At 41.8% G+C, this 26348-nt stretch overlaps 1 protein-coding gene across 8 annotated transcripts in view; it reads left to right on the top strand.

Annotated features, from left to right (window-relative positions):
* Positions 1 to 26348, top strand: part of Sh3kbp1 (SH3 domain containing kinase binding protein 1) — a 341291-nt gene that overhangs the window by 266339 nt on the left and 48604 nt on the right. For all 8 annotated transcript variants that reach the window (XM_021188708.2, XM_029534111.1, XM_029534114.1 and 5 more), the window contains 4 exons: positions 4109 to 4216; positions 15322 to 15373; positions 18538 to 18618; positions 21065 to 21224. In XM_021188708.2, coding sequence (XP_021044367.1) covers positions 4109 to 4216; positions 15322 to 15373; positions 18538 to 18618; positions 21065 to 21224 — 401 coding nt within the window. The remainder of the gene's footprint in view (positions 1 to 4108; positions 4217 to 15321; positions 15374 to 18537; positions 18619 to 21064; positions 21225 to 26348) is intronic.

Genomic DNA, 26348 nt, shown 5'->3' on the forward strand with positions numbered 1-26348 from the left:
TTTGTTGAGGGCTTGATCATGGAAGAGTGAGCATTCTTTGTCAGAAATAGAATACCTTTTCATTCTCTTCCCTGCCACTTCTTTGATGTCAGGAGAGCTTATTACTGAACATCATTTTTCCAGAAGCTTTTATGTATCCGGTGGGACCAACCTTTTGACATGGTGACATGACACTGTCACATACAAATACTTTGGACTGCGTTCACAGCTATACTGGGATGCACAAGTGGTCCACACTTGATATTGACTGTGCTTTATTTCCCTTCTACCACCTGCTTAGTTCACAGGCCTGTGCTGCCCTTTCTCTCCTCCTTAGACACTGAAAATCTGCTAGAGTGACTGGCATCTTGGTCTATGCCTGTTTTCATTATTAGTAGTGCCTTGGGTTTGGAAAGAAATTACAGTATTTTGGTCACATTGTCTCTTTCCTCAGTGGTCAGATACTGCCTGTATTCCTAACTTCACTAGGTTCTTGCTTTGAGGACATAACCACTTTCACCCTGAAGATGTTGTGGGCCTTTAAATTGTTGACTAACCATTTCTCTATTCTGTCCCTGTCACTACTAGGAATCACATTGACTCCGTTCTCAGATACCTGCTGTAGATTCTGGTCTGTGCACTCAGCTCCAGTTCTTGGATGTTCACTGCTGTGATCAGCTCCCTGCTGTCTTGCTTCTGTTTCTTCCTTCTCATGGTGTCACTACTCACTGCCCTCCACCCCCACCCCGCCCCCACCCCAAGGCTTCCCAGCTTCCTACTTATTTTTAAATCTAGCCAAACCTCCAGGACAGTGTCTCCTCGATGTTTGGGTTCACTGTGTCCGCTTCTCCCGTGAGGCTCCCAAGCTTGAGAGTCCCATGATGACAAGATGGTTTTCTCTTACTCCCAAATGACTCTCCTATCTTGTACATTTTAGGTCCTCAGATAAATAGAATTCTCTGCTGTTTTATACTTCTGGAAGTGCAGTCCTCATATGAATAATTCTCTCTTCATCATTGCCATAAAATCCTAGTTCTTTTGTCTGCTGTATGGTAAAGGACTTATTTTTACTTGTCACTTTGCCATCAGTTCCCCCCTCTCTCCCGCCCCAGTTCCTTATAAGTTAGCTTCATTGCTAGAGGAAAATGTTTTGGTTGTCTGTAAATCGCTAACCCACTCTGCATATCTGACCCTGTGCCTGCTGTCTGCTCTGTAGTAGCCTCCTTCCTTGGCTCTCCTTCACCCCCAGCCTCCCTGGCAGTTTTCTTTTGTGTCTCTGCTGATCTCATCCATGGAGCTTGTGTTTTTTCTTATACTCATCAGAACAATAGACACATTGTATCTGTCCTTTGCACTCTCTGGCTCTTGCTTTATATTACATGATAATTATATGCTAGCATTTTCCTTTAGGAACAGAGTTTAGATAACCCACTGAAGCCACTGAACCCATTACTTCTGGAAGACATGATAAACATGTCATTGTTATGCACTGGTTTCCCCCACGTAGAGATGCTTGAGTTCTCAAGTGATACTGGAAAGGCTCTTGTGATTTACATTTTTTCCCTCACACAGGAAATAAAATGATTGTTGGGGCACTGTTTGATTGAAGCTGAAAATGGTTTCATACCATTTAGGAACTTTGAAAGAAATGTAACACTAATCAATATTTGTATGCCTTTGACGGATATGATTCAGTATCAGATGAGCCAAAATGAAAGAAAAGGAAAGCCCTTATGTAAGCAAACCTCACATGCAAAGATGTGAGATGATTTGAAAAACTGATAATGAATCCTGGTTTTGTTTTTGTTTTTTCATACCAGAGCATATGGTTAAGAACTATTACCCAAACAGCACTTTGGGATACTGCATGTCTGTTTTCCACATGCATCTCTAGGCTCTGGGAGTAGGTATCATGAGACTGCATGTTTAAAGTTTAGTACCTACAGAATTTTAATGTGCTTTTGCACTTAATAGATATTTGTTGAATGGAGTATGGTGAAGTGCAAATTAACACAGAACCAAGTGTTAGGGAAAAGAAGATAGTCATCATAGTTGCCTGCCTAAAGGTACATTTCAAGCTGAGTTTTGAAGTTAAGGACACAAGCAGAAAGAGAGGATGCGAGGAAATCTTCCAGGAATATCCTTAGAAGTAGGATTGAAAGACTTAATTTCTAAGGATTGATTCATGATAAAGACATTCCACACACACCCCCTTGCCTACTTTGTAAGGTTTTCTGGTATCACTGATAACATTTATAACGTCCTCAGAAGCCATCAAGCCGTGCTACCACATTTTCTTCTTTGGGGATTGATGCTAGATTGTTTAGAGGGTGACATAACAAGAGGCAAAACCAAACTATTTACCTGGACTTATTTAATTTTCCAGAAAGATCAGCACTCTCTATTGTTGGAAGTGTTTTGAACCCTTGTTTTGTTCTGGGTAAATCTGAACTTGGTGCTTCTTGTATATGTGTTCTTGTATATGTGTTCTTGTATATTTGTTCTCTGGTGTTGTTGGTCAGGTCAAGATGCTCTCCAAAATCTTCATTGTCTTTCAAAGGTAGACTTCTCCCTTGAGACCAATATTGCAAGGGAGGGGAAGATGATGACGTCACCTGCAGTGGGGTTGGTCCAAATTGTCTGCATCATCTAAACATCAGACTGCAAGAGATTACAGCTCCGAGATAGAGTTTTCATCAAAGTGCATATTCATCAGGGGAGACCATTGTGCAAGGGGCTGAGGAGCATAAAGGCGAAAAAAAATAGGATGTGTAGCCTGCCTTGTTGGAACATCCACTCTAGCAAAACACATGTGAACCACCAATCCATGGCCCTGTAGTTCTCAGACCCTCCTGTCGTTGTCTCTATCCCTGTTTTAGAGGATGATGGAGCATCTCCACAGCCCCTGAGCAGGATTGCCTCTTTCTTGACCATCATCTTACTTTGAGTATAACTTTTAAAGGTATATGTTGCCAGCACTTTCTGAAAAATGTTCCCTCTCTTTTGGTTCAGCTAGACATTCGCAGTTTTATTTTACTTCAAGGGTATCCTGCTCATCTGACAGTGGTGTGTATGTTGTACATGCACTGGAAAGCAATAGGGGGCTTTGCGGGAGACTGAGTCTTGGTTTAGATCACAGAATGGATATTGTACTTAAAGGACCTAGAGGAGTTTACTTCTAATGATTTGCAAAGAATAAAAACTAAGGGAGTGGTTCTGTGGCCTGAGGTTGCATGCCTAGGGTTTTCAGGGTAGAAGCCTGGAAACGGTGAATTCTTACAAGTCTTGCTCAGTGCCCTCTACACAGCCACTGGTGCTGTGTACAGCACCAAATAGCTATTGAAGAAACATTTAATGGGTGGATGGAATAGAAGATATTCAGAGATCTAAGTGAATGAGTAGATTATGGCGAATAGGTTATAGACACATCTGTGCCCTATTGATATCAAAAGACGGTGAAGGAGACCTGTATGCTAATGAACTCGAGTAAAATGTAACATTTTTCTTCTTATTCTTGGTGGCTGTCACAAAGCCCTTTTTAAGTTTGACAAGCATTGTGGCAATCTAGCAAAGAAGATGTTTGTGCATGTGGTGTTTTCTAAGCCACCTTTGCAATTAATGAAATGCTATTGTTTCAGTAAAATTGAAATGAAAAAAATGCAGTCTCTCATCTTAAAGGAAATAAAAAAGGCAACTTTAAGCTGGACATGGTGGCTTACACACACCTGAGATTCTGGCACTCATAAGGTAGCATCAAGAGGATCAATAATTCAAAACCTGTTTGAATTCCATGAGATACAGTCTCCAAAAACAGACAAACAAAATGAAGTTAGAAGCAAACAAGAGGACTAGATTCAGGGCATCTGAAATGCCAGCTGAGCTTTGAATCCTAGTGGGTAGCATGTATTATCCCTCCTGACTTTGAATTCCGTGCTAAATTAGTAAATTGTCACATCGATAGCACCCTGATGGAACAGGTTCCTTGAGCTAGGCATGTACCTGAAAGGTAGAACATTTGCCTAGTACATATAGATCCCTAGGATCCATCCCCAGTACCACAAAGCAAAGAAAGGAAAACAGAGCTTCTACTCTTCCATAACAGGATACCATACCTTTCTGCTCTTTCCAGGACTGCATCGATGTAGGCTGGTGGGAAGGAGAACTCAATGGCAGACGAGGAGTGTTTCCTGACAACTTCGTGAAGTTACTTCCACCGGACTTTGACAAGGAAGGGAATGTAAGTCTTCCTGGCTTTGATTTCAGTGTCTCCCTTTCTGTCAGAATTGTGGCTTCCATGATGAGATTTGGGAGGTAGAGATCCTTTGGTATAAAATAAAAGAGCAGTGACATTTAAATGTTTAATGGGCTTGGGTTCTGAGCCCATGGCTGCCATAGGACAAGCTCATCATACCAGCTGGTGAATGTTCCCGGAGTTTAATGTATACGGAGTACTTTAAGCAGTACCTGGCACATTGAAATTCTCAGGAAAGCTGCCAGAACCCTGGATGTCCTACATAGTAAGAAAATACCTCCTGTTTTATATAGCATAGTCCTTGGGGTTGCTGGAGTAGCCAATATTTAAAGTTGCTGAAAATTATATTTTGAGACTAAGAATGGAGAGCACAGCTTGTTAATTCTCTACTATATTTGCATATGTGTATACATATACTTAAATGCATATGTATATGGCTCACCAAGGTTGTCTCTTTCTTTGTGGGAACTGCTTTGATGATGGATGCTGTTTAGATGGCCCATTCTGTTTGCCTTACTCCTTGTGTATTGTCTCTCTGCTAATGATTTAAGAAAAAAAAAATGGTGAGAACCGAAAGTTCTTTACAGTATGAAGGGACAGCTGTTTGATCTCATCTACCTACCCTCTTCTGTACCTCACAGCCTTTTACTGAAGCTTTTGCCTGATTTCTGGTCTGGAGCCTCTTCAGATCCAGGGAGGGTTCTGATCTTAGACCAGGCTAAACCTGACTGTATTATTCACTTTTCTAGTCGTTGTAACAAAGTATTTGACAGGTACAACTTATGAAAGAAAGGGTATATTTTGACTCACAGTTGGATATTACAGTACATCATTGCAACAGCTGGTCATAGGGCATGCCAAGAACTAAAGGGAAACTTCCTAATAGACATGCTTAGAGGCTTGTCTCCTAAGTGATTGTAGATCTTGTCAAATTGACAATATTAACCATCACATCAACTTTGATACATCACCATTCCTGAGATGATATATGGTAAGGATAGCTATAGTGCTAGTAGTTAGTCACACCACCACTTAATGGTATCTATGCTATTTAGATGAATGGATGTATTTATTTAAAAAGGTAGTATTGTTCTAGCATCTCTAACAAACTCTAAGGTAATGTTGAAACTGCTGGTCCATTGATCACACTTTGAGCATCAAGGTTCCAAAAAAAAGCCTGAAGAAGCAGGATTTTGACTCTCCAGAGCTCTGGTTCAAATACCAAGAGGGGTTGATGGGTATATAGACTACAACATATTCTTCACGGAAACAGTCCAAGAAAGCAAGCTATTAAAATGCATTAAAAAGCATGTCCTTGGATTTCAAACTCATTTGATGATCTAAGGGCATAATCTTGGGATATGCCTCAAAGTGTATTCAGTAGTGGGTAAATTTTCCTGTACACATTAACCATTCTAGTAGTTATAATTCCTATCTGTAAGGGTAGGGGAAAACTAGCCACAACTATGATGTAATGTTAAAATAGTAACTCTATTTCTTTTTGCTTCAGCTGACCAGATCAACTCAGTGTCTTGATTTTCTTGGTTAATTTCCCTGGGAATCTAAATGAGGCTAAGAATTTTGATGAGTAGCCATTAAAAAGATACCTGGTGACATGTAAAATGTATTTATAGAGATAACCAAGCAAAGAATCACACACTCTTTATACTATTTCTCATATTTTTCCTGGATGTGTTGCCTGACGATTGTGTTTGAGTTTTCAGTCATTCCCCCAGTAGTTTTGGAAACTTTTCCCTGGACTGGCCTTCATGGTAGATAAATAAAGATGAAGCATACAGTTGCTGGCCTTGTTGACTCTGATTTGGGCAGCAGGGCTAGCCTGCAAGGCTTTCTGAAGGATTCTCCCTGTGGCTGGGCCTCAGTGAGTGGAGCACGGGTCCATCCACATGGCTTGTGGTACCCTTCTTTGCCCATCTTTGAATCTAGAAAATACTTTGTTGTGAGTCCCCTCCTTTGGCCACTCTGCTAGGCTTTATTATCTAATTAGTTCAGACTGAGTCAGTAGCATTTACATTTTTTAAAGGAAAGCTGGAAGATCAAATTGCAGGTATTGACCATGTAAAGTGATGTTTTGAAGTATCCACAGATCCCCATATCTATAGTTGAACCAGCCATAGACTGGGAAGATTTTAAAAATTTGTCTGTGCTGAACATAATTATTCCCTAACAATGCCCTGTAACAGCCACTTATAAGTAATCTAAATGTGACTTTACAGTAAATAGGAACTTAGGTTATGTATAAGCAATATACCATTCTATAAAGGGCCATAGTACCAGTGGATTTTTGTGTCCATAAGGGATCATGTAACCACTCAAACACTGATTCCAAAAGGTTATTGTATATTTATATCATGGGATGACTAACTACTATAGCTAAGCAACATATGCCTGCCTTCATATAGTTTGTCATTTTTATGGTGACGGGAGCATTATTCTGAAGACTAAGGTAAACACTAGACCATTTTTTTCTGACAAATGAGGAAAACCCACAGTTGGCTCTGTTGTGGTGCTGCTCTGCCTTTAAATTCTTGGTCTTATTTTGTTGGGACCATGAATTCACTCATACGAGACAGACTCTATGTATAGTGTACTGTTCTAGAAGCTCTTTGTTACATAAGATATTAAGGGAAGTAACTTCCACAGGAGAGTGAAGTTGTTTGTGCTGAGAGGACATGGCATGGCCTCCTTGTTGAGGCGTGCATATTTTGTAGAGCCCCATGGGCATCTCTGCAACCCCAGCCATCATCTCTTTTTTTAAACTTCATCCTCACAAAGCAGAAAACTCAGTTTTAGGGATACAATAGTCATACCTGTCAGATAACTGAAAAGTAATTTTCAGATAGCTGAAAAGGTATTGTCTAATGTGACATTTGGGTTTTTTGAAATTTCAAAGTAGAAAATCCCTTTTTCATCCCCACTGGCTTACAAAACCAATGGGATAGCTGTGCACCCGTTGCTATGCCAGCCTTTTTTTGCTGCACCTAGAATACTGGTGAGTTGGTGACAATATGGTCAGGCCAGAAGATGTCACTTGCTGAATTGACAGTATAAAGATGATTAGAATTATTAACATGAAGATGCTGCGTGGGTTATGGTGTCTGAAACATTCTGCCACCAATTTCAGCAGATGTCATCTTGTCTCGCCAGTGACTGGGGTTACAGTCATCCACCTCAGTCTGCAATGATCGGATAGACAGAAGCAAGTCTTCCGTAGCAGGCTTTTTGACTCAGCAGGTACCATCAGGGCATGCTTTTAAGTCTGGCATCTTGTCTGTTAGGATGTGGACTCCAGAGAGTCACCATCAGGCCCTTTGCAATGCCTGGTGGACTTTCTTCCGGAGAACAGATTCTCTCTCCAGCATGGCAAGTGTTCTGTGGCTTTCCCTCAAGGTATTCCAGGAGAGGATGCTCATTGATCTCGTGGTGCATATTTTAAAGCAATTATGTAAGCTATTTAGGAGAGAACCTAGATGCAATCACTGTTTATTTTGAGCCTTAACAGTACAATTGAACATCAGGATGGAAAGATGTAATATTCTGAGAGCTCTAATGAAGCAAGGTACATGCGCTGTCATTGTGAGTGAAGTATAACAGGGAGCTAGGACTGATTTTTAGAATAGCAGGGACAGCATCCTGATGTCATTAGAAAGAGACAAAGGTTAGGATCAATCTTTGGAAAAACTGTCCTTTGAAGGGTAGTGTTTCAGGGACATCTCAGGCTGTGTGCCTTCTAAGAGAAGAAGGCAGATCACCAGAAGCTGCAGGACCAGTCTAATGCATGTTCCCTGAATAGGCTCTTTGGAGTTGGTGCCATGTCCCAAATGGACACCTCTAAGGCTCCCCCAAGGGTTTCCCTAGTGAATATACCACAGTGAAACATTTGCTTCTCAGCCACAGGGACTTAGAAACCTGCCCTGAAGATGTCTGCCTCTGCCGCTGTGATTCAGCCTCACTTTGCCTGCTCCCAGGCTTACATAGGCAGCAGGCTGCCAGTTTGCAGGAACTGAGAAGTGCAAGCCAGTCTTGAAGACACCGGTCTGCCTCCCCTGGGCATTTGCCCCTACCACTGTGGGTCTAATTTCTTAGGATCCAGGTTTCGCAACAACAGCAACAACAATTCCAGATTTCTCTGTGAAGGCAAAGAGCCCATGTAAGAGGAGTGAACTTTTCTTGGAAAAAGCTAGTCAGGTATGGCTTGAGGCCCTCTTCACACATGGAAGGAGAAGGTTTGCAAAGGGAGCCATATGCTGAGTTCAGCTAAACCCAATTGTTACAAGATCACTGTTTTGTTGGCTTTGACAGCAGTGTTTTTTCCCCATATTAACCACTAACCAGGGTCTGGGATTGTAGTTCAATTGGCATAGTGCTTGTCCAGAATGCAGAGTCCTAAATTTGATCCCCAATACTACATAGTCTAGGTGAGGTATTGCACACCTATAATCCCAGGCTCAGGAGATAGAGGCAAGAGGATCAGAAGTTCATCTGTGGCTATATATTGAGTTTGAACTCATCTTAGGATACATGAAGCCATGTCTCAAAGAAAACAGACAAAATTAAACCAGGCATCTTTCATATGCCTGTAACTTCAATTCTGAGAGGGACAGAGATAAGAGGGTCTCCAGAGGTTTCTGGCTTTCCAACCTATCCAAGGAAACATGAGAGTCCATCTCAAAGGGAATAGGTGGAGAGCAATGCCAGCAGGCACCCAATGACCTTTTCTGACCTCCATGTGACTGCACAGGTGTGTACATGTGTGTGAGACACTGGTAGGGAGAAACAGACACACAAAGAGACATCAGGTAGGCAGAGAATGAATGAATGAACAAACAAATAAGTGAATGAATAGATCTTTTATAATAACCACTGACCAGATCCTTCCTATTCATACAAACCTCTAGGCACTCTGATATGATCCTGTGATTTTCCCATGTTCTCAGTTATAGCTCTGTGCCTATACATCATCATAAATTTTTTCTAGATCAAGCAACTTTGTAGATTTCAAACTTTTATAAAAAAGGGAGTTTCCATGATGCTTAATCCACCACAGATGAGTTTTATAGCATTATTTCTGACTACTTTTCTCTTTGCCAAGTTCTTAGGAGCTCCCATATAGTGACAACCCAGTTTGTAAATTTGCTCTTAGCCAATATTTTTCTCATCCCTAGGCATGTCCATTAGCCCTCAGAGATCTCCTATAATTTTTCTACGTTCTAAATGTGGCCAATAAAAAAAATATATGCCCCCATATAACCAGTTTTAGGAAAATAATCCCCTTACAGAATATCTGTCTCCTGTATTTAGTTTCTCTGGGTAGTCTCATACACAGGAATTGAATTTGTCAAGCTGTTTTTATGTCACCTAAGTTTGGCCTATTGATAAAGCCTCAGTGGTTTTCCCCAGGCCACCCAGATAGTATCACCTCTTCCTTCCCCGGCAGCCTATGTTCTCCCAGTTGAACATCTCATTTGTCATATTCTTATCTATAGGGCTGTTATTTCATTTTCCAGTTGGAACTTCTTTGAGCTGGTGTACCCCAAGCTTCTCCTTCATCATAACTATAGTGTATATGATATAAAATTAGCAGATAATAGGATCTCTTTGTGTTTTGGTCTTGTGTCAAATATGCCTACTTTTTCTTATGCGCTTTCTTTCCTGTCCATTGTTCTCTTTTGCACTAGTATAAAAGAAAAGGAAGAAGGGAGGAGGGATGCATAAAGCTGGCTCCTGTCACATTCTACTTTCTAGACAAAGGGATGCCTGCGTCCTTCCACTAGACATGGGATCTGGATATATAACTAAGTTCTTACTTGCAGGGTGGGCTGAATGGAATGAAGGGGTATGCTGAGATAACCTATTAGGAAGAAGCTTTATTCCAGAGCCTAGATGACCCTAATAGGCCATGCATGAGATTGACCCAATCATAAGAGAGACTACAGATGCATACAATGAGCCTAGAGACTGAGATAGGAAACCAGCAATAGAGGAGGTTCTATGATGGCTCCCTGGGATCTCCTGTTCAGGTGACAGTGCAGCTAGTTGTTTGAACTCTGGAAGTTACAGAGGAGCAGTTATAGACATTAATGTCACTCAGATCGTTGTCCTAGTCCCATGCTTTCAAAGTGTAGTCGGTCCTCCAGATACGTTGGCACAATAATGGCAGGACAGAGCCTCCCATCTTTCTCTACAATTGTGATGGGTGCCCTGGTCTGGAAAAATCTGTTTGTAGCCTTTCCAGTCTCTCAGCTTAGCTTGATGCTTGAAGATGTTTTCTAAGGTCCAAAGTTGCTAAAGATCTGAGCTACACTTTACCTGTTCCCCTAACCAAGTTCTGATTCTGCATTAGGATTCAAATAGGCTCGAGCCCTGTTCAGATTTGTGTTGGAGCTAGGTAGCATTGCATCCCGATCTCAGTTTTCCCTCTCTCCATTCCTCCCAGTCCCCCTGGTTAGTATATTCTTGAAGATACCTGGTTAATTTTCTTGAGACTGAATTCGTTTTCATGAAAATAGGTTGCAATCCTGGCACCACACCAGGTTTTCTTGTACGTGGGCTGCTTCTACCTGTACTTTCTGCCCCTCCCACTTTCTGGCATGAGTTGAAGTAGTCGAAAGCCCTTATTATAAGCCAGTCCGAAGCATTCTTGGACTTTCAAAATGAAGAGCCCAAATAAACCTCGTTTCTTTATAAATTACTCAGATTTAGGTGTTCTACAGCAACATCAAACTGGCTAAGTTATCTCCTTCTATCTAATTAAGCATCAGGATCTGTCCTCAGACTGTTTTTAGCAAAGCATATCTCAGTGGTTTGGAGGGGAGGAGCTATAAACTGGTTCATAAAGCAAAGTCACAGATCACAGGTCCTGCCAGTAAAAGGCAGTTGAGCCAGATGACGAGCTCCTTGGGTTGGAACAGGCAAGTCTTGTCAAACAAGGGGCAGAGTCGGTTTTGAAATCCTTCAGCAGGAAGCAGTTTGTCTTCCTGCTATCCATACTCTGGAACATTCCGATATGTTTCCTTCCTGGTACTATAATGGTAATAATCAAATATAGCTGGTTTGTCCTTTGAAGGATGACAGGTTATTTCCGTTTGAAACATAGGCAGTCAGAGGTGAGCGTACACATATTTAGATCTATGTGCCCTAAATACATGAGGTCACAGAGGCTTTAGACTCTACTACAAATCAGGAAATGTTGCCTCTCTGGGTTTTATTGTTACTGGTATTTTCTTGTTGGTGTTTTAAAAAAATGAATTCTCAATGCCTAGACAGTTAGTGATAAAGTTTCTAGACTCCCTTTGCTACCAGCTGATTGCTGCAGTCCCCCTGAGCATCATCACCATGGCAGAGGGGGTTCCTCCTATACTCATGGCCCCACATCCACTGCTCTGCTTTCAACTCTTACCTAGAAGTCAAGCAGCCTAAAGCCACCCAAGTTTGGAGCTGGGGTTTTGGTCTTTCACCAGGGAGAGAGGGATGAGAGAATAAATGGAATGATTGATTCTAAAAATGCAGGACTTTAAATGCTCGCCTGAGTTGAAGGAGCTCGTTGGTATGTAGCTGTTAAAAACTCCACAGAGCCCTGGACCTAGTGCTGAACCTGGTGGGTTCCTCTTGCCATTGCCTTTGCCCAGCCCCAGCTGAACGTTTTGAAGAAAAGCAACTCTGGGGCTGCTCATCTCCATTTCTTCGAGAATCAGCGACTGCTATGTTTCTTTATTATTGCCACATTTTTGCTGGGGATTTGTTGCTCTGCTTTTTCTGTTCTTGTCGTCCAGTTTGGCATATTAGAATAAAAAAGTAGGCCCGTGTGCAGTACTTCCGAGTTTTGAGGAGGTGGTCTAGAGCCATATGGGTCTTGAAAGTGTAAGGAGGGGGATGTGGGAGGGTTTGGAGGGAGAAAGGGAAGAGTGAAATGACGTAATTATAATCAGTTGAACTTACTGAAACCAGAGAAAAGTGGACTCAGACCAAAAGCAAGAGGTGGGGAACGCGGGGAGAATAAACTCCCTCTGCTGGCTGGTTGGTACCTATCCAGTACAGACAGCTCACAAACTAGCCCTTCCTTTTCAATGTATGCCCTATCTGCCTCTGCAGTGAAATGCAGACCCCGCCCCCTCCTGTTGCCACACTCACAGGCATACTTTCTGGGGACACTTTTCACACCGTCTGTATTACAAAATTTTCCATCCTCTCCCTCACCCTCCTTTCTCGTCTCTTCTTTTTCTTCTACCCAGTTCCTTCTATGACACATTTCATGTATCGGCTGCAGGCCAAACCTTACACATTAAGAGGTTTTGATTTTTTTGGCTTGGTTTTGTTTTTACATGGCCCAGTAATCACAGAAACTGTGATAGTTTGTAATTGTTATTATCTTTATTTATTTATTTTTTTTGCCCCATGTATTTTGAGTCAAGGTCTCTGGGGTAACAGCTTCTACTACAGCGGCTTCTGTGAGATTGGTTATAGATCGTTTTAAACTAGGGCCAGAGAGATAGGTCACCCAGGAAAGGTGCTTGAGTTTGATCCCTAGGGTCCACAGAGTGGAAGGAGAGAGACGACACTCCAGAAGCTGTCCTCTGATCTTTTTGCACATGTTGTACATGTGCAAGCTCGCACACGTTACCATGTGCACAAAATAAGGAAAAAAAACACTTTTAAAAAATTAAGAGTATTTCAAACCAGCAAGGATGGAGAAAGACATCCAGAAATAAGCATTGTTGGGACTTGGCAGGGAAGAATTAGGCCATAGGGTGTTGTCGGTTTCATGACTAAGCAATAAGCCTGATCCTGAGGTCAAGGAAGATTAAATGGCAAGGTCTCAGCAATAACTTCATTAGATAAACATATATCCATTCCCAAACTAGTTTATACCAAGACAGAGGAGGAAGAAGGACAGAGTTAATAGGGAACTGGAAAAAGCTGACAAAGGGAATAGAGTACTGAGAGAGCCCGAGTCACAAACATACCCACTCAGTGCAGGGCCTGTATTCAACGGCAAGAGGCCCTGAGAGCAGCTTGCTTTTTCCTAATAAAGATCATTGTCTGCACTTATGCATATCAAGGAGGAAACATATCCAAGTGTGTACACACATAATTCTGCTAGTCAGAATCCACCACTTTACACATACTTCTTTTCCACTCGTTCTACCTTTTTTTTTTTTTTTGTATGTTAGAGCATAGGTGAGCTCATACTGTAGCTGCAATTTGATAACTATTTCCTCCTTGCAATCTGACCATTGTACTATTGCCTGTGCTTTGATGAATTCCGCGTGTGTGCTATTATGCCTGCCTCATGGCTGTTCTCCAGCACTGGGCCTTCAGAGTGGTTAACAGTGTGCTGTGGGTCAAACAGCCCTGGGCTTTACTTCCAGCCCCCCCTCTACCCTATTTAATAGGTTCCTTCATTTAATAGATTGGTGACCTTGGGAAATGACTTTCTCTCAATTATTTCAACAGCAACATGGGCATATTGATACCAACCAGTTCTTCACAGAGTTGCTACATGAGTTACCCAAGTCAGAGATTACTAACTCTTCTTGCAAAACTATCGCCTCTCAAGTTGAAAGATAATATTAATGGCCATTTATTGGTGAGAAAGGAGAGCTAGGTGAGATCGCTTGTCATCATCTAATAACAGAGATTTGTACTGATCTTCAGCTGTCAGAACCCTTTGTCTTTCCTACCATGCTATAGCCTTTACTCAGAGTAATTTGGTGGAATCAGTAACTAATGAAGAATCAGGCTGAAAATGTATTGAATCTAGAGCGTGAATGCTATGATGGCCCCTCCTCAGATAAAAACACATAAACAGATAAAGACAAGAACACATATTCTTTCTGCAGTCCAGTACTGTGTCAGAGAAAGGTGAGCCAGAATAGGGGCTAGGCATCTGCCTTTTGTGGTCCCTGTCATTCTACATTTGTCAAAACCAGAAGATGCTCTGCAGGTTTCTTAGAACCACAAATATATGGTGCCTGAGAGAGTAAGGAGTGTCAATGGTGATGTGAAGCATCCAGCCCCACCCTCTCAGTTCCCTGAATCCTTCCTTAGTGGTACTGCACTAGATGGTTCTCCCCTTGCCCTTAGCATCACAGTACAAGATGGTGCCTGGCTGTGTTCTCTGACCACTGAAAGGTTTAGCCAGTTCATCTTTGTCCATCTTCCTCCTATAGTCAATCTTGGATGACAAAGAAAAGCCCACAAACTCTGAAGCCAGTTCAGGGATGAATACTATTGATTGCATTGCTATTTCCATGACCTATGGAGAAGCAATGTGTAATAGAAAAATAGTGGTCCACTTCAAACAAACAAACAAAAAAAGACAAACCCACATCCATTCCAATTTAGCACATGTTGTAAGGTATAACTGCTACATAAGAGATCTCACAAATGACCTTCCTTCCTCAGCATAAAAAGAGGCAAAACTGGTTGGGGGGGAGACACTTGCCAGGCTGCAGTATTGGTCTGCATTTAGTTGAAGGGTCCATACACCCCATCAGATCTGATTTTGAGTCTTAATGGTCACTCTTGTTGAACCACAAACACTTGTTAGTCAACCCATTAAATCTTTTTTATTATTGGATATTTTCTTTATTTACATTTCAAATGTTATCCCCTTTCCCAGTCCCTCCCCCACCCCTATCCCATCCCCCTCCCCCTGCATTTATGAGTGTGTCCCTTCACCCACCCACCTCCCTGCCCTCCAGCCGATTAAATCTTAATTGCAAATGTGGCTTCAGCTTAGGGGCACCATTGTGCTTGCTGGTTTCCGGCCATTTTTGCTGAACTGAGCTTTTCCAGAAGGCTGTTGTAAATTTAGGAAGAGCGAAGCTGTGTTTCATTTGTTGGTCTGAGTTTTGTTTTGCCGATTGAATTTGCTTCAGTGTTTATTTAGAGGTGCCAAAAGAAAGCTGGTGTCTCTAGAGAGAATTGCTCAATTTTTTTCTTTTTCTTTTTGGAGAGGCTCTCTAAATTGTCCACGCTGCACATAGAAAACAATGTCTGTGGTCTGTCTGTGATACTACAGCTTGCCAACAGTCTCATGTGTAATTTTGATTGATTTTTTTTTTCAGAGACCCAAGAAACCACCACCTCCATCAGCTCCTGTCGTCAAACAAGGGGCAGGTAATGTACCTTTCAGGTCCAGCAAACAAAATGTTCGTCTTTCTTTTTGCACAAATTCAAATTTTCTTGTTAAAATTGAAGATTTTTGGATGCACAGACTGCTGGTTTGGGGGTTGTTGTGATTTGGTCTCAGCAGGCAGGTTTTAAATGAGCTGCTGGTTTTTCCTAGACACAAACAAATGAAAGAACCCATATCACTAAACCATGTCTCTGCTACAGTGCAGAAATTGGGGTTCTCACGGAGAATGGTCAGGAAGTACTATAAAATGAACTGGGTCATTTTGTTTGTTTGTTTTGCAAACAGTCTGCTTTTGAGGAGCAAAGACTTGGTTATTGTCCTTACTGAGGGTTGGTTTCCCATGGGATGGCGTCATTGTATATGAACAGAGTTGCTGGGGTTTCGATATCTTTCCTATGTGGTTAGCCAACATTTGCACTTACTTCACTTCCAACAAAAAGATGGTTTTTCTAACCATAGATACTTTCCCTCTTGATTATTTTCTAGTCTTGAAAACAAAATCTAGTCCACCCATTCTGTATAGTTTAGATATTAGGCATGAAAAGTATAGGAAGAAGTGATGTCCCTGCATGGTGAATTCTCATACAGAAAGATGATGGATGGATGGTGCTTCCCAGTAGAATGCTGCTTTAGAACCGTCACACTTAATTGTGGAGAGAAATTCCTTTTGTGAATGACTATTTAAGTGGTTTGTTAACAAACTGGGGAGGGAAAGGGACAAGAGAGGATATAAAGACAATCAAACCACATGCCATACATGTATGAAAGTGTTACAATGACTTCTAACTAAGAAGTGATTTTTTTTTCAAAAAAAAATTCAAAGTTTTTTAAAGGACTACAAATTTAGAGGAAAAAATCTATTTAAGATTACATTTCTTTCTTAGTTATTTGGCACTAATTAAGAACTACAGAGATTAACATTGGGTATTAATTCTACCTCCTGTTCTACCCCAATTTCCACTAACATTGAACAGTTTCATTTTGCCACCTAGTGGCTCTGGCTATATAAATATTTTATTGTGCTAAGATTAAAATAGACTAGTCCCATGTTTTTTCTCTGAAGACCCTTTTCTCCAGAGGCCTTAGTAATCAGCCAGTGCCCAAGGCATTGAACTGAGCAGTTTAATAATTGGGCAGCCTAGAATAAAGTAAGACCAGATTCTTTTTTTTAAAAAAAATCTTTAAGATTTATTTATTTATTATATGTAAGTACACTGTAGCTGTCTTCAGACACTCCAGAAGAGGGCATCAGATCTTGTTACAGATGGCTATGAGCCACCATGTAGTTGCTGGGATTTGAACTCTGGACCTTCGGAAGAACAGCCGGGTGCTCTTACTCACTGAGCCATCTCACCAGCCTGTAAGACCAGATTCTTAAAGATAGTAGAATTATCTTTAGAAATGAGACTTTATGGTAGGTGGTAGACAAAGTTTTTTGAAATAATTTTACCGTATTTGCAATGAATCTCTCCTGGGTAATGCAGAACAGCATTTTATCTTCCTGCTCTTTTATCTTGAAGTATCTTGAGAATTGCTTTGTAATAAGGAAATACATAGATATTCATATTCCTATTGTGATATGACATATTCCCAATGTCCTTTTACCAAACGAACCCAGGTATATAAATGATATAACTCAGAAACAGTGTTTAATGTATAGTGTCATTAAAGGTTGTCACATGAAGTATGTGTTCAATGAAATTTTTGATTTTTTTTTTACCTCTTGGGGCCTTATACTTATGATTTCAATGCCTAACACCCACCCATGGGGCCAGCCAGGTGGGCAGTCAGGTACTCATCCAAGTCTATCAGAGAGTACTTTGGATTGCTTTGTGCTGTAGCTAGTTCCCAGTGCTCTTGTGTGCCTGAGGCCAACAGCAAAGATGAGGCCCTCAGGTGAGGGAGCAGTGGCAGGCCACGAGAGCAAAGGAGAAATGTAAAGTGCTGTATTGGGAAATAGGTAATACTTAAAGAATTCAGGCACAGAGAAAGGATTTAGGGAAAACCACTGCAACAAATCTGCATAGTCCTCAAAATTATATTCTAGATATTTCTGATGTATGAGAAACCACGCCAAATTTTGTGGTATAAAATAACGATCTTTATAGAGCCATAGATTCTGTGGGCTAAGAATGTGAGTAGCGCATGACCAGAATGGTTAGTTTCTAGTCCATCAGGCCTGGGACAGTGGTTTGGAAAGCTGAACTAGCTGATGCTGGTGTATCCACCGAAGAGATGGCTGCTTCATTCATACGTGTTGCTACCTATGTTAGGAGTGACTGGGAGACAGGGCTTAGCTGGGGCTGCAGGCCAGAGTGTGTTTGCATGGCTTCTCTGAGGTAGTTGACCTCTTATATGGATGTCCAGTATTCCAGCAAATAAAGTGTGAGCTAAATGGCCTCATAATGTAACCTTGGAAATAGGGTGGAATTATTTCAACTACTGGTCCAAACATTTGCAAGGCTGACCCCATTCCAGCCAAGGGAATATAGCCAATGTAAGGTCTATCAAGCAATTCCTGGCTGTATACTTAGTTTATTACAAGATGGAGTCTAGATCCTTATGAAACCTGTTCTTATTTATAAAATAGAATAAGCTTGTTATGATTCCTTATTTATATGTTTTGATGAGTAAATTATTTCTACACATTCTGCATGCCTACTTCATCATAGTCTTTGACTTTTAGTGTCCAAGCGAAGAATGTTTAAATATTTTTAAAAAGTTATGGTGTTTTTATTAATTAAATATTTATAGGCATGCAAATTCTTTTTAAAGACACAATCTCTCTCTCTCTCTCTCTCTCTCTCTCTCTCTCTCTCTCTATATATATATATATATATATATATATATATATATTCCCTATTTGGCCTAGGACTTGTAGTGAACCTGCCTTGGCCTCTCAAGTGCCAAATTTATAGGCACGTGCCATGATGGCACCTGCCTATGCAAGCCAATTTCCTGACATAGACTAGAAATGAGTTCTGCTATGTTTCTGAACAATTAAGATCTGCATAACACCAGCAGCCCTCTCATGGGGGAAAAAATCTATTGCCTTTGGTATACTTGATAAATATTTAAATGCGGATGTGTCAACTAAATAAATTCAGAAAACATTTTCTGATTGCAATTAGCTTTTACCTCCTAGGTACCACAGAGAGAAAACATGAAATTAAAAAAATACCTCCTGAAAGACCAGAAACCCTTCCAAACAGAACAGAAGAGAAAGGTATGAGATCAGTTCTTCACTGGCACCTCTCGAACAGCAAGCAATGAAGCCATCATGGCGCTAGTCCCGATTACCCACACAGTTTGCCTTTTCTTTGGAACATGGTGACTACGGGTTTGTTTTGATTGCTTCCAAACATCTCACTTTGAAGTAAATATGATCGGTTGTGTGGCACTTCTACAGGGACAGAGTTTTCCGTCAAATCAAAACCAACCAGCCCAGTCATTGGACATATTAGGGCTTTCCCATGATGTGTCTACTATTACCATCTTGCCTGTACCCCAAAGTTGGTGGTTTGTAAGTTCATCAAGGGCCCTGCACATATCTGATTCTTTCTATCTAATCCTTCCACTTTTCTCAGTGTCTTGTGGGGAGGGCTTCATGCACCATTGATAGGTGGTCTTGACTTGCTGAAATTATCATTCAGACAAATGAAAGCCTTCATCTTTGATCACTGCTGGGCCATTGATTCTGGCTAATAGCATTACAGACACATATTCCTGGCCAGGAATATTGGAGGGGTAGAGGTGGGGGGGCATGGTCATACTGGTAAAAGCAACTCAGTCTCATAGTCGTCAGAGTTTAGAAATTCCATTGGCAAAGAGGTCTCTTAGAGCCTCACACAGTCAGGTTAACAGATGTGATTGATTCCCATCACTCTGGGTGTCTTTCCCAAAGAAATCTGCATGCCATGGAAGGGCTCCTTTTACTAGGTGGCCAAGTTTTGATTGATCACACATTTTTATGGGAAAGTGCTATGTTATTATGAACAGGAAGCTAAGCAAATTCCATTTTAAAAAGCAGTTATTTTGAAGTCACAAGAGAAATGCTGAATTAATGAATATAATTATCTGGAGGTGCTCCTTGGTGGCCTCGTGAAATTTTATTGCAGAATTTAATATTTCACATCAGCCTACTGAAAGTTTTGCCAACATTGCAAGCTGTTAAAGATCAATGCCTCTTTCTTTCTTGGTGAGCAGGTAAAATTTGAGTCATTAGAACCTCATTGTGAAGGCCAAGCCTGTGTTAGAGGTTAGTGGGAAAAATTGCTATTCAGCGTGTACCCCATCAATAGCTCTTTGCTAAAAGCATGTGCTGTGAAATAACTAAACACCTACCCTCTGTCCTCACGGAGGACTCTAATATCTGTACCCCAGCTAAGCTCTATGATGAAGATACTTTTTCCCTTGTCCCATACTGACTTCCTTACAGATGCGTGTATGAGCAGCCATTCTCCTTGGCTGACCAAGTTGCCACACAGCCCTAAGTCTTCCTCTTAGTCCTATGCCACAGTGAATCAGGGAGGCAGAAGCCCTAGTCAGAAGCAATAGACCCTTCAGGAAACCAGGGTCTGAGTCTTAGCATCCCTGTGATGTCACCAAAATCCATATCACGCCATAGTGCAAGTTATTGTTCCTGTAGCACAGCCAAGAAGTTGGCTCTCCTTAACATTCTAGCCCCTCCTTTTCTGGTCCTAGTGTGCCAGAAACTGAGTTTATATAATTCCTGGTTTGGATGTGTGTTCCTTTAGAAATACAGTGAGGACAAGACCAGTGATACCTTCATAGTACCCTAGGAGGCACTGAAAGTTGTTGCCAATTATTCTGAGTGCCCAAACAACATGGTCTCATGCCTGTGCTTGCCAATGAAAGGTGTTCTGAAGACAAATACAGGAATTTTACCTGTGCTTCGGTGACACACACACACACACACACACACACACATACAAGTTCAGTCTTTATTAGTAAGAATGTGGGTTAAGGCAAGGCTAGTTTGAGAATGAGAAAATTTAAAGCTGCCATTGAACACCGCCCAATTTAACTACCATATCTAGATTCAAGCTCTTCCAAATAGCTCCTTGACTCCAGAAACTGACCCCACAATCTGAGAAGTCCCACTTTGTCTTTCAAGTTCAGAATCTGTGTAGAGATCCCTGAACAAGCTATTTTCCTGAGCAGTGTCCTCTCTTATTGGCCGATGAGCTTCTCAGAGGTTAATCTGAGAAGTGTAAGGGCAACTCTTGCCCTACACCCAGTAGAAGATCATGTAGGCCATAGAGTAAAACCTATCAACTATCTATTGAATATCAGTTGTATGCCAGCACTGCACCGGATCTTAAGGAGATGTTTTATCCAGGCTTTGAAGGTTAAGTACGAGCTTGCTTAGAGGTCAGTGGCAGAAGGACCAGCACTAGCAAAAACACAGAAAGAAGAGGACATTGGGTTCTGACTCCTTCTAAGTTAACTATGAATAAGTAGTAGTTGCTATTAACTTGGCTCTCAAAAATGGCATCAGTGTTTGTGTGTGTGTGTGTGTGTGTGTGTGTGTGTGTGTGTGTGTGTGTGTGTTTTAAAGCAGGGAATAAGCAATGTATATCTAAATTTTGTCACTGACATGACGTCTGTCTGTTTTCTTCATGCTTGCTTCCTCGAAAAACGACTTAAAGAAAGACCAGAGAGAGAGCCAAAACTGGATTTACAGAAGCCTTCAGTTCCTGCCATCCCACCAAAAAAGCCTCGGCCACCTAAGACCAATTCTCTGAACAGACCTGGTGCGTTGCCCCCAAGAAGACCTGAGCGACCAGTGGGCCCACTGACACACATCAGGTACTGCCATGTTCTCACCAAGGCAGGTGGGCATGGGATGATCACGGAAATTGGCAAAGGGATGGGAACCAAGCTTTGTCTAAAGATTCCAGCCACTTTTTTTTTTTCCAGTGAGGAAGTGGTCGCAAGATGTTGGGGAGCAAACATGGTGTGGGTTGTAGGATCAATAGATGAGAAGTGGGCACATGTCACGCAGACCCTGCTCAAAGCCAGGGCATTTTCCTAGGATTTGTCAGAACAAGGCCAGCTGCCTTACAGACTGGAGATGCAGGTGGTATATTCACCTTCATCTCCTAGATGACTTTGCACATCCTTGCATACCTTGCTTATAGCTGTGTCTTCTAACTCTAGCTATTCTGTGGTCCCTTGAGCTGTACCCTAGGCTCTGTCTACTCTTCATAGCTTGGTGTGGAGTACAAGAGCTGCAGCACAGATTTTCCTGGGGCCCATGTCTCTGAACTCTAAGACCCTCAAATACATGCCTGGCAACATGGTAATTTCTTCATTGTCAAGTTCTTCACTGGCTGTCTGATACATGTGTTGGTAATCTAAAATCAGGGATTGGTGTTGTGCATTACAGAATTATACAGACAAGAAGTCTCTCTACTAGTTCTTACCTAGAACTTTCTACTATTACATACTTGCATAATACATGTTGGTGTGCTACATCAGAGCAAGTCAGTAAGTAGACTTGAGATCTTCACTTGTGTCTGTCAACATGCTGAAGTCTATTCTTATAATCTGTTTGCATGGTAAGCATTGTGTGCAGCTTCTGAGGTCCTGTGTTGAAAGCAGGCAGTCCTTTAGTAACCTACCTTTCACCATCTCTAAACTGAGGGAGACACTGAAATTCACCTAACTATAATATTCCAATATGTAGCACATGCTTATAAAGTAACAGTATTCTCCTTGCTAACTATTAAACTGTATAAACTGCAGTAAAGCAATAGTGTTTATTTAAATTTTTAAAAATGTGGTGGAACTCACATAACATACAATTTATCATCTTAACCATTTTAAATTCATGGTTTGAATTACGTATACTCACATCATTGTACAGTCATTTCCAGAAGTTTCCCCCTCTGGTATAAGTGCACCTCTATACCCATTAAACAGTGTCTCACCATTGCTGCCTTCCTGTAGTCCTAGAAGCGATTATTCTACTTCCTGTCTGTATGATTTCGACGCCTAGTAGTTGATATAAGTAGAATCAAAGTGCATGGCTTTTTTTACTTTGCACCATGTACTTCCTCGGTGTTCATCTGTGTTGTCACACGGCCCACTTACTTACAATAATAAGAGTAATAAGTGCCCTCCCAACACTGACCAAATAGAGACACTTCATGGCTTAGATGGCTGAGAGTTACAGAAAACATGTCTGTCTGTGGGAGGTAGCCTGCCCAGCTGAGCACAGAGCTATGGACATCTCCAGAGCAAGTGAGTTAGCATTCTGTTGCTGTTGTACCAAGGTTCAATTGGACCACAGCCTCTGTGAAATGGCCCTTGTGAGAATGAATTGGATTATGACCTCCGATGTTCTGGTCCGGTCCCTATGTGTCATACCCTCTTCTAATGGATGGTAAAGAGCTCTTTGGGTGTGATGAGGCTACCTGAAAATCCCAATAAGTTGAGCAACAGCCACATCAGTGCTGTGCTCATCCCAGAAGCTAATACACCAGAAGGAAAAGGTTATGCAAACAGAGAGAAGCTATAGAGAATATGAGCTATCCAAACAGAGAGAAGATGTCGAGCAAGAAAGATTACCTATCACGTCGTAACTTGCAAAAGGACAGCCAAGGCCACATGCTGCCAAATCCTGTTGGTCTTCAGGGGCTACACACATCTCAATATAGTCAATACCATGTTCTAACATACCCCTGCTGCTTTGTATAATGATTTGATCAAACAAGCAGTGGTATTCTCACTACATCCTTGTCTTTGAGAGTTACCCTCATCACTGTGGTTATGGGATAGGTGGAGCTTTGCAAGCTAGAGGAAGCGTGTCATCCTCACTGTGCTAGCAGGCCCAAGAGGTCACATTTACCTCCTGCCTCTGCCTAGCTCTTCTCAGCCTCCAGTTCTCCAATCTACTTTGTGAGGTAGGAGGGCAGGCTACCAAGGAGGGTGTACAAGGGCTTTCTCTCTCTCTCTCTCTCTCTCTCTCTCTCTCTCTCTATATATATATATATATATATATATATATATATATATATATTAGTAGGAAGCATAAATTCTTAATCCCTACTCATCCCGTGACTGCCACCCCCCACAAGGCACTACTCTGCAAAAGGGTGGGGTAATGAGGGAAAGGCCCCATGTTCTTGCTTCACCCATTGAAAACAGGGCATTGCCTTCCTTGACTCTGTGGTTCTCAAACTTGGGCAGACTTGAGAATCGCATAATCAAAACAGATTGTAGGTCTCCATCCTGTGGTTCTGATTCAGTAGACCTGAAATAGACTTGGAAATTTGCATTTTGATTTCTTTGTTGTTGTTGTTTTGGTTTGGTTTGGTTTGGTTTTGGTTTGTTTTTTGTTTTTGAAGCAAGGCCTCACGTAGCTCATGCTGTCCTTAAAGATGCTGTGAGTACAAGGATGACTTTGAACTTCTGATCCTCCTGCCTCCACATTCCTAATGCTGGGATCAGAAGCATGTGGCACCATACCTGGCTTATGTTGTGAATTGAACCAAGGGTTTGTGCATACTAGGGCAAGTATACTACCATCTAAACAGTATCCCCAATACTGGAATGTGCATTTCTAAATCATTTCCAGGTGCTGCTAGTGCTGCTGATGGTGAAGTCTACACCCGGAGAACCACTGTTTTAGGTTTTCCCAAGTTGGTGTTGTTGCTCGCCCATCCTCCTCTGACCACCTCTAATGCACCTGCTGGTACAGCCTGATGTCTGTGCCATGTCCTCCTCTGGAAGTATTCTCTTATCTTTCACTCTTGCTCTCTTCTTGAAATATCTGACACCTCATGTTTAGTGTGGCACTTGGGATGTACCCACCCACAGACTCCTTTACTAGATTTAAAGCAGATCAAAAGTGTGTTTCATCATTGCCACATGCCTTACAGTGTCGAGCATATGGTAGCAGCTCATTTAACAAACACTTGTTGAATACTATAGTTCTTAAAGTGAGGGTGTCAGTGCTTATATTTTGTTCCATTTGCCTCTTCTGTGTTCCTTCTCAGCCTCTATACAAGCTCTTTAGCATGTGTTCCTTATATTCAGAGTAGCCTAGTATGCCATGGATTTTAAGAATCTGAATAATAATAATAATAATAATAATAACAAAGAAAGAAAATCTCACTGCCACTTAGTACTTAATGCATGTTATACTTCTTGCTAAGTAGTTACATTAGAAAAGTGTGCCATATATTAGTTTGTAAAGTTGTTTTATACTGCCAAATTGTTTGTGGTAGAAGTGTGCCAACTGTAGTCAAGCAGTTCTGGGCCAGTGTCCCTCTACAGAAAGGGCAGTGTGCTGCATGAAACGAATCTTCACCAAGATTTACCTGACCAGATGGCCAGCAGGCTAACAGACAGATGATTAAGCAAAAGAACACACAGTCCTTGTTGGCAGGTCTTACTGGACAAGGAAGCATTGTGGTGTCAGCTGCTGGGTCCAGTCTAGGGCTCTTTAGCAGCCAGCAAGCTGCTGCCATGTGCTACTTCCAGAAGAGGTTTCTGTCTTTTAAGAGGAGTAAATCTTTCCGAGGAAAGGGATCTCCATGGAGGAGAAGCACATCAAGGGCCCACTGTATGCTGAGCACTGTTAGGGAGAGGAGGGCTCTAGTGTTCCCATTCAGTTCTCAAGAATTCTATTCAGGGACACCAGAAGGGCACCATCAAAGAAGTTTGTGTGTAGTCTGAAGAAATTGAAGCCCGTTGTGAGGATGTAACTGTGACTGCCATCTTCCTCAGGTCTTTACATCCCTTAGCACTGGTAAGAATGGTCTTCTCATTTCTAGAAAGTGCATAGTTAATTTTAGTATGAAGAACTGCTTCAAAGATCATTCCCAGGGTTAACTTTAAAATGGTGAGCGCCAAGTCCAGTGGTGGCTCACATGTCATCATCCTGACTCTTGGAAAATGGCGTTGAGAATATCACAAGTTTCAGGCCAGTTGAGACTCTGTAGTGAGGCTCTAAATTAAGGTGGGGGAGGGGAGGAATGCCAAAGAAACAATAAAAGTTCAATGATAATAAGAAAATGTGTCACCTCAGTTGTCCTCTGGACCTTGGGGAATCCTTCAGTTTTTATTTCATGGTACATTAAGCTGGCTTTGCCCACCTTATGCAACCTAATGTGTAACAAAGGTGCTTGTGATCCAGTAAACATTCTGTCTACCCTGTCGTGATACTTCAACATAGATCTCAGTTAATTTCCTCTATCTACATTGTGTGTATGTGTGTGTGTGTGTGTGTGTGTGTGTGTGCACGCTTATACATGCAGTTATGTGGGGTTATAGGTTTAATAGTTTCTATTACCAACTTAATAACAATAAAAACCGATTCAGAAACCTCTGCTTGAAGAGAGCCCCAGACTCTGCAAAGGGGGCCCCCAAAGGAAAAACAAAACAACAACAACAAAAAGAATCTAAGGACTTGATAAAAAGAACCAGGTTGACATCTGCTCTAGAAAACTGACTTCAGTAGAAGGCAGGAAACCAGAAACCCGAGCAGGCGTTTGCCTCCAAGGAAGGGAAATAGAAGCAAGCCGGCTAGAGGCTAGACAAAAACAGGTTTGTCAGTCCTTAGCGACTCAGCTGCCCTAAGACCTAATCAGTTTTCTTTTTCCTCTAAAGAACGAGGAAGCTAGAGGAGGACTTTCGCTCTGAGTTGACAGGGGAAGATTGAGTTGCCTGCTGCCTGCTGCAAGCTCATGGGCACTGAGCGGAGGAAACAGGTAGTACCGTGAAACGTAAGGGATAGACATGGGATTGCAGAGGCCAGGGACAGGAGCGCAGACTCAAGGTGTTAGGGGCAGGGCAGAAGGGGGGAAAATCGAGGGCTGAAAGGGGAGAACAGGAGTCTGTGGCCAGAGAAGAGACTAATGCCGTCTGTCTTAGAGATGAGACTGTTATGGAGAGGAATCTGTCCACAGGCCACAGTGCTGTAAG

This window comes from Mus pahari, chromosome X (genome assembly GCF_900095145.1).
Source record: "Mus pahari chromosome X, PAHARI_EIJ_v1.1, whole genome shotgun sequence".
NCBI classification, from domain to species: Eukaryota; Metazoa; Chordata; class Mammalia; order Rodentia; family Muridae; genus Mus; species Mus pahari.